The sequence below is a fragment of the Mesoplodon bidens genome (assembly GCF_964165515.1).
Source record: "Mesoplodon bidens genome assembly, chromosome: 2".
In the NCBI taxonomy this organism is placed as follows: domain Eukaryota; kingdom Metazoa; phylum Chordata; class Mammalia; order Artiodactyla; family Ziphiidae; genus Mesoplodon; species Mesoplodon bidens.
Window position 1 is genome coordinate 67,762,035 of NC_138177.1, and position 9,026 is coordinate 67,771,060.

The 9,026-nt window shown below is 51.5% G+C and overlaps 1 protein-coding gene across 4 annotated transcripts in view; it reads left to right on the forward strand.

The window, feature by feature from the left end:
* The window catches only part of OLFML2B (olfactomedin like 2B), a 41,441-nt gene extending 33,092 nt beyond the window's left edge, over positions 1–8,349 (forward strand). For all 4 annotated transcript variants that reach the window (XM_081216565.1, XM_081216564.1, XM_081216563.1 and 1 more), the window contains exons 7-8: positions 6,564–6,740; positions 7,290–8,349. In XM_081216565.1, coding sequence (XP_081072691.1) covers positions 6,564–6,740; positions 7,290–7,891 — 779 coding nt within the window. In that variant the 3' untranslated portion in view covers positions 7,892–8,349. The remainder of the gene's footprint in view (positions 1–6,563; positions 6,741–7,289) is intronic.
* The last annotated feature ends 677 nt before the right edge of the window (positions 8,350–9,026 follow it).

Consider the following 9,026-nt stretch of genomic DNA (forward strand, 5'->3'; position numbering starts at 1 on the left):
ACCGCAGAGGAAGAGGATGCTTGTGCCACGTTGCCAAGGCTTTGCAGAGCCCCATACTTTAAGGACTGCAACTCCTGTGTCATGTTTTAGAAGAGGCTGCTTTGGGGCGGGAGTGGGGAGTGGGAAGGAGCAGACAAAGAGGACAGTCAGGATGATAGCACTACCAGAGAGCCTGCCTCATGGTCGAACCTAGGCAATATGATTGGCTAAAGACTGTCTCCTTCACAAAGTAAACCACCTTAACAGTCCCCGAGGCCTGGCCAGCCACTGGCTGTGGGCACGAGATGGCCAGCCAGCCTGCCACATGTCAGCGGGCCTGGTCTGAGGCAGCCTGGTGCTGACACGGGCAGGGGCAGGGCTAGCCAGGTCCTCCACGGCAGCCAGCCTCGGGACCAAGAAGTGTCCCAGTTGGCTGCCCTGAGTCACTTGACAGGCAGCTCTCCCGACCCCCAACTCCACACACACACTCTGCTCTCAGTCTCTTTGCTGGGGCACCTCACCAGCCCCCTGCAACCACGAGGAACTTCAGTCAGAACACAGAGGCCCCTAGCCCTAGAAACAAGGGGAGAAAGTGGAGACATTCCTTGTAAATGGATAAGGAATAAAGTCTGTGCCTCTCTACAAGGATGAAGCATCCACTCCTAATTCACTCAGCCCCACGCTGTGCTGGCTGTGAAAGGCAGTGAGCTCTGATCACTTCCACAGAGGGGTCACCGTGAGGGGGATACGGGTGACTAAAGTGGCCAGGGCTGGCAAGCGGCAAGGTATGCAGTCCAGTGGAGACTGTCTTTGGTTCTGAGGGTGGAGCTCCATTTCCAAGTGCGGTCCCCAGGGCAGAGCTGACAACGTGAGCCTGTACGGGCATGGGGGGTGGGAGGTCAGGGGGATTAAAGAACGCCCATCGTCCTGGCATACACAGGGCAACATAAGGGAGAGGAGCCTGCTGATGAAGGGAGTGGGACGTTGGGACTTATATCTAAAAGTGGTACAGGAGGTTCTAAGCGGGGGGACTATATTCAGATTTGTCAATTTAAGGAAAGTACTGGGTGCTGCTGATGCACAGGTTCTGTAGGTGTTGGTCATGCAAAGGCAGATAAGGCAGCATCCCTGACCTGGAGTTACCACAAGCTTGTATATGAGACGCATAAACACCATTTCAACTCAGGGTGGTGAGTGAATGCATAGGGTGCTTTGGGGTCAGAGACACTCTCTTCTGAAAAAAGAAGCTGACCTACCTGTCTTGAGGGATGAGGAGAAAACAGCCAGGGAAGGTAGCACTGCAGTGAGAAGGACCAGAGCCTGGCAAGAGCCCCAGGAGTGAACCAGTTTGGTCAGGGCCAACTACATTTTGTATAGCCTAGGGCAAAATGAAAACATAGAGCCCCTCGTTCAAAGAGCAGGAGAAAAGTACCATTGAAGGTAGTCAGTATAAAGCTGTTTCCTTTCTTCTCTGGCCTCTCTCTCTCACTTGGTTTTTTTCTTTGGATTTCATGCGATTGTGAATAGCATGAATTTTATCGTATTGTGCACTGCCAGTTTTCAATGCAAAGGTCAGATTATTTAACTCATGTGGAATCCACCAAAATGACAGTGGGTATGTATGTATGGCTCCTACATGCGTATGCATTTTGTGCCTAGCAGACCAGTGGAAACACTTACACAAAACTTAACTCATCTGTTTCTGTTTCACTTCTTAATATGAGTACACTTTACCAGCTTTTGTACACTCCCTACTTTTGGCTTACTGAGTAAGGAAGACTAAAAAGAAAAGGAACTATGAGTTGCCCTATCTTTCCCTTTTCTATGTCATTTTCAGCATGAGTTGTTGGCTAATATGAGGAAATAACACAAGTAAGAAAGAATATGATAGGGTTATTTGGTTATTTATGCTTCTTAGAATACCACTGCCTTCTTTCTGTGTTCAAAACAAGTTCTGTTTCAAATGGAAATTGTGGCCTCTGGGGCTGTCGGACCCCACTTACTCAGTCATAGGGACAACACACCTGCCTTGTCTTCACTTTGAGTCTTTCTGGACTCCCATGCACAGTGGGTCCACCTGTGTTCACTGGGCATAGCAAATGCTGCAGAGGTGGAGGGAAAGGGCAGAGAGATGAAGAGGTGGGAGACAGCGACCAATGGGTATGTGGTGGAGGAGAGGGGGACATCAGGGAGGACCACAAGGCTCCTGGCTTGGTTAACGGTGTGCCATGCCTTTCTCCAGGACAGGAAGTACAGGAGGAAGAGGCTGTGAATTGAAGCAGATGAATTCCATTTTTTTTTTTTTTTTTTTGCGGTATGCGGGCCTCTCACCGTTGTGGCCTCTCCCGTTGCGGAGCACAGGCTCCGGACTCGCAGGCTCAGCAGCCATGGCTCACAGGCCCAGCCGCTCCGCGGCATGTGGGATCCTCCCGGACCGGGGCACGAACCCACATCCCCTGCATCGGCAGGTGGACCCTCAACCACTGCACCACCAGGGAAGGCCCGAATTCCATTTTTAATCCATTAAGTCTGAGGAATCAGGAGGACACACAGGAGAGAAATGTCTAGTAGGGGTTGGATGTCTGGTGCTCAGAAACAAACGCCGGGCTGTATAAGAGCTGAGTGTGCCCAGGGAACACAGGAAGAACAAGAAGATAAGGGGCTAAAAGTGGGGCTCTAAGGGGTAACATCTGAAAGGTGGGCAGAAAAGAGAACCAGCCAAAAGCAGCATGACCAGGGTGGTGAGTGGGGACAGGAGAGCAGGGTGTGAAAGCCCAGTGAGCAAGGGAGATGGGGGGAGGTGGGTGGGGGTTTCAGACAAAAGACAGGCTTGACTAGAATAAAAAGACCAGTGAGGGCTTCCCTGGTGGCGCAGTGGCTGAGAGTCTGCCTGCTGATGCAGGGGACATGGGTTCGTGCCCCGGTCTGGGAAGATCCCACATGCTGCGGAGATGCTGGGCCCGTGAGCCATGGCCGCTGAGCCTGTGCGTCCGGAGCCTGTGCTCCACAACAGGAGAGGCCACAACAGTGAGAGGCCCGTGTACTGCAAAAAAAAAAAAAAAAAAAAAAAGACCAGAGAGCATCCCTGATGGACAGTGTGTAAGCATTTAAGGCAGCCCTCAGGGGAGGAGTTGAGGAGTGTGTGGGCTCCCCTGCACCCTGCAGGAGAGACCTGCTGCGTGAACACTGGAGAGCCCCAGAGGGCACGGGAGCCTCTTGTTTGCTGATTTCTTTGTATTAGATGGCAAGGTTTGAGCAGGTTTATATGCTGAGAGGAAGAGCACCTACTTTTCAGACCCCGGGGACCTTTGATGCAGGGCCAACTGTCTCCCAGGACTATCGATGACTAAATGAGTTAATACATAGAGATGGCTTAGGAAGTGTTCCCTGTCACCATGCTTCGGGGGAACACTTCTAAGATGAGTTGCGGGCAGCACTCTCTTTTCTCTTCAGTGCCTTCAAACTATCTCCCTCCCTTCTCTCATTATCCTTGAAAAGGATTAGACATGCTGTGTCTTCTCTCCAAGGCTGACAGTTTGCTGCCAAGGGTGGGAGCCTCTGAATGGCCCCAGATTCTCAGACCTGGGTCTGGGCCTCGTGGTTTACTGATCTCCCTTGAACCTGTCTTCAAATGCTCTCAAACCACACTTGTCTGTCCCACTGTTCCTGCCTGTGCTGGACCACCCTGTGGGCTGCCGGCATTTGCTCTGAGGGCATGTGGAGATACAGCCTGAGGTCCTGGGTATCGGGACTTTGAAGCTGTAAGCTGGGACTCCCCTCTTCCTACAGAAATAAAGATGCCAGAAGCTGACTCCATCTGTATTAGTTTCCTATGCCTCCTGTAACAAATTACTACAAACTTAATGGCTTAAACAATAGAAATTTATTCTCTAACAGTTCTGGAGGCCTGAAGGCTGAAATGAGTCTTACAGGACTAAAATCAAGGTGTCAGAAGGCTGGTTCCTTCCTGAAGCTCCACAGGATAGTCCATTTCTTGGCCTTTTCTAGCTTCAGGTGGCTGCCAGCATTCCTTGGCTTGTGGCCTCATCACTCCAATCTTTGCTTCCATCATCAGGTTGCCTCCTCTTCTGTAGTTAAATCTCCCTCTGCCTCCCTGTCATGAGGATACTTGTGATTGCAGTTAGGACCCACCTGGATAATACAAGATAGTCCCCCTATCGCAACATAGTCTCTTTTGCCATATAAGGTCACCTTCACAGGTTCCAGGGATTAGGACCTGGTTACCTTTGGAAGCCATTAATCAGCCTACCATACCATCATCAGAGTGCATTCTCCAAGCGCTCTTGTCAAGTAGGTAGGGCATATATTACACTTGTTTTACTGTGGAAGAAATTAAAGCTCTGTGACCTTTTAAAAGAAACACAGACTTTGGAGTCAGGGCCAAGACCAATGTCAGGCCTCTGTCTGCAAACCCGGGGCACATTCCATAGCCTCATGTTAAGCCCCTCTCATTGCAGAGCCTTAGTGCTGAGACAGGACCCTGCAGGGATTTGGGGGGCTGCCTGGGGCAATGCGGTACATCGAAACTTAGATGAGTCCTGGCTTCCAGGAGCTCATCTGCAGTTTCCATATCTGGGCAGGGAGGTGGCATAGCCATGGCAGAAACCCCTGGCCTCCCACAGCCATTTGTGGGGCTCTGGGCATGGGTTGGGGGCTGCCTCTCAGACAAGGAGTTGATGTCCTCACTGGGCTTTTCTAGGGGAAGGGGGCACATAAAAATGCCCCTCCCTGGGGATGGCATGCTAGGGCTTACCTTAGTTCTAAGGAAGCACAGCTTCTCCACTGGCAAGCCAGGGCCCTGCTCAGCGCCAGGGAATGAGATATTTTCCATCAGACTCTGTTGCCTGGGCTCAGCCAGAGCCATCTATTTTATTGTCTTGAGCAGATGAACTCAGATGTGGGGGAATGAGGCTTTGGCTGGTAGGCTCTGTTGTTTGTCTTACAGAGGCCAAAACCCTCTCCTCTCTGTCGGACCAGGACCTAATAAACCCCACACAGAGATGCCTGAACCCTGCCAATTGCACCCAACTGTGGGCCCTGCCTGAGAAACAATGTTTATCCTACTTTCAGACGCCTGGCTGCCCCAGGCCCGGGGCCAAGGGCACAGCGCCTGCCCTGTCCTGCCAGCTCAGACCGCTATGGGGGAGCAGAACGGATAGAACAGACTGCAACAATTTGGAAGTGGGCGTGGCCTGGAGTTTAGAGAACCCTGAATCTGAATTGTAGCCCCTTACTCTTTGGTTCCACGTGAATGTCAGGGACAAGTTACTCTCATCACTGTTGCCCATCTGTGCACCAGCCTTGATGGCAGTTGGGGGGTATTCTGCTGGTCCCAGCTGCCAGGAGGAGGAAGAGGAAGTTGTAAAGCCTGGATTAATCTGCTTCTCCCACTGCCCCCTCTGTTGTCCTCTTCCCATCTCCTTCATAACCCACTATGGCAGAGACAAAAAGAGCACGTGCTCGCTGCAGTCACATGTTATTTCAGTATCATTCAGGGCCATGTTCAATAATAATACTGCATATTAAGCATGCAGGCAGGCTTTCAACTTGATTTAGAACCCAGCATGGTTCTAGTGGTCTTTTAGGACCTCTCATGGGCACCAGGTCTCTCCAAAGAGTCACTCAGGATGGCATTGCAGAGTTCTTGTCCCCTTAAAGCAGACTTGACCTTTCAAGGAGTCTCCTACAGCCAGAGTAAGCTCCTTATGTGGGAACTTGGTCCCCGGCCCCTCCAGTTTCCCAGAAGGGGGCCCTGGCATCCTACCCACAGAGGCATAGGCTTGAGGACAGCCCTCTAGGACCCAGAAGGTGGGCCTCAGGGACATGACATACACTGCACAGTCAGGGCTGGTCTCTGCTGGTGACCTGGGCCAAGCCCCTTGGGGTAGCTCCATGGCTGGTGAAGCTCCATGTTCCTGGTCATACCTGTAAAGTCCTCTCCTCTGGTCACACTTCTCATGCTGCCATGTATTCTTTCAAGTTTCAGAACATCTGCTCGGTGCCTGTGGCCTACCAGACACTGTGTATTCTGAGGACTGAGGACACAAAGGGGAAAACCACAGACCCTGCTCCCTGGGGTTTATGCTCTGGATGGGGGTGGGCTTTGAGTCAGGAGAGAGATGCACAAACACTGTTGAGACATAAGATGACATGTCCTGTAAGAGAGGTACATTCACAGTACTATGGGAGCAGGATAGAATCCAATAAAAGGCCAGAATGGTTTTTTGGAGGAGGATGTGGTGTCAGAAAAGGGCATTGGAGCTTAGATCCTTGAGGGATGAGTTTGTAGGATTGAGAAGTAAGAGGACAGCAGGAGCAAAGCATGGTGGCATGAAAGTGGCCCAGGATGGTGACAGTAGATGGCTTCATAGGAGTAGAATATAGGAGCGATGAGAGGAATAGCAGGGGATGATGCTGAGAAAATGTCTGGCATCAGGTTGGCTATACAGGGTCATAGAAGCCTGCCGAGGAGTTCAGACTCCAGATGGCGGAGCCAGCAAGGGTTTTAGGGGCGGGGCGTTCTTCAATCATCCCAACCTCTCCATCCACCTCTCCTCCGTCAGGAAGGTGCAAGGACACCCTCTCCACAATCACGGGGCCAACCACGCAGAACACATACGGGCGGAATGAAGGGGCCTGGATGAAGGACCCCCTGGCCAAAGATGAGCGGATTTACGTAACCAATTATTACTATGGCAACACCCTGGTAGAGTTCCGGAACCTGGAGAACTTCAAACAAGGTACGTGATATGGGTCCACCTTAGGGGGGTTCCTCCTTCCCCACTGTCCTCTGTTTTAATCATGGCCAGATCTCTTGGGGTGGAGACAGTGGACAAGAAGAGCAACGCCTTCTTCTGATGGTAAAAGGACCTTCTCTGGTAGCGGGATGTCCCTCTTCCACACTCCTTCACATTCTCTGCTCTCTCATCTCTCAGCCCTGCCCCTCCTTCCCAGTCCCTGGGACATGGGACAACCTGGAGTCTGGTCCAGAAAACAGTAGTGATACATCCTCCCTTTCCCATGGCCCTTGACAGTTTACAAACCACGCTCACATACATTAGCACTCTGGATCCTTGAAACAGCTCAGTGAGGGGAGTGGAAATCGTTATTTCTAAATGACAGATGAGGATGCTATACAGAACTAGAAAGTGGCAGAACCAAGACACAAACTGTGGGCTCCAGACCTCAAGCCGATGGCACGTCCCATCTCTCTGGGCTGCCCCCTCCCTGCCTGGCAGGTTGTCTCTGCACCGTTGCCCTCAAGCCTTCTGCCTTCTCACTGCCCACAGGTCGCTGGAGCAACTCCTACAAGCTCCCCTACAGCTGGATCGGCACAGGCCACGTGGTGTACAACGGTGCCTTCTACTACAACCGGGCCTTCACCCGCAACATCATCAAGTATGACCTGAAGCAGCGCTATGTGGCTGCCTGGGCCATGCTCCATGACGTGGCCTATGAGGAGGCCACGCCCTGGAGGTGGCAGGGCCACTCGGACGTGGACTTTGCTGTGGATGAGAATGGCCTGTGGCTCATCTACCCAGCCCTGGACGACGAGGGCTTCAGCCAGGAGGTCATCGTCCTGAGCAAGCTCAATGCCGTGGACCTGAGCACACACAAGGAGACCACATGGCGCACAGGGCTCCGGCGGAACTTCTATGGCAACTGCTTCGTCATCTGTGGGGTGCTGTACGCCGTGGACAGCTACAACCAGCGCAATGCCAACATCTCCTACGCCTTTGACACCCACACCAACACGCAGATCATCCCCAGGCTGCTGTTTGAGAATGAGTATTCCTACACCACCCAGATAGACTACAACCCCAAGGACCGCCTGCTCTACGCCTGGGACAATGGCCACCAGGTCACCTACCATGTCATCTTTGCCTACTGACACTGCTGTTCCCAGAAGCAGAAGTGCAGACGGGCTACTGGCACCTTGTGTGTGTGTGTGTGTGTGTGTGTGTGCGTGTGTATGTGGGTGTGTGTTTAAAAAATATATATTATTTTGTATAATATTGCCAATGTAAAATGACAATTTGGGTCTATTTTTTTTATACGGATTGTAGATCAATCCATACGTGTATGTGCTGGTCTCATCCTCCACGGTTTATATTTTTGTGCGAATGAACTTCTCCTTTTGACCAGTAACCACCTTCCTTCAAACCCTCAACCCCCTCCAGCTCCCACATCTCAATCTGAGAAGGTTTCTTCATCTGGGTCTTGCAGGCAGCTGGCACCAGAAGCAGGAGTGAAGGAGGCAAGAAAGAAGTGCTAAGGGGCGGGAAAAACTGTTTTATGTATTAGAGAAGTTTTTTCAAAAACCCAGAAAAAAATGCTTTTTTTTTAATAAAGAAGAAATTTAAAATCACCCCCCAGTGCGTTTTTGTTTAGCACTGATATGACTGCAGGGTTAGATCCCTTCCCCAGAAGGAGATGAGATCTGTGTTCCATAGAAATATCCTCATCCTGAGCTGCCCCAGGCAGCTCCTCTCCCCTCCTAGTGAGGGGCTTCCTTGTAGCAGCAGGAAAGGGGGTGTTAGAGATTTGGAATGAGCTGACCCCTACACTCGCTTTAATCTGGGGGCATTGATCCCTTCCCGTCTCTTCCACTGTCACACGAGCTTCCTTGTGCTGTTCTGCTTTTTTCTAGTCATTAACCAAGATATGGGAACCTGTTCATTCCTTAGTCCTCCTCCATGTGGTCTGGTGGTTGGCACTGTTGAAAATACAAAGCTGAGTGTGACCTTGACCCTATACTTCTTAAAAAGCTTACAGTCCATCAAACAATCTTTCCCCTCCCCATAATCCTCTCCTCTGCCTCATCCTGAATGTTCACCTTCAGCCAGCCTTCCTTCCCAGCTTCCCCTCCAGGAGAAGGGCCTGGTTCTGAAACGAGGCCCCTGAGGGAAGTGTTTGCAGGATGGGAAGACCTGCTGTCCCTCCCCATGCACGGCCCAGCCCTGTGCAGTGCCTGTTGCCCACAGCTTGCCCTTTCCTCCACATTACACAAAACAGGAGACAGAAAA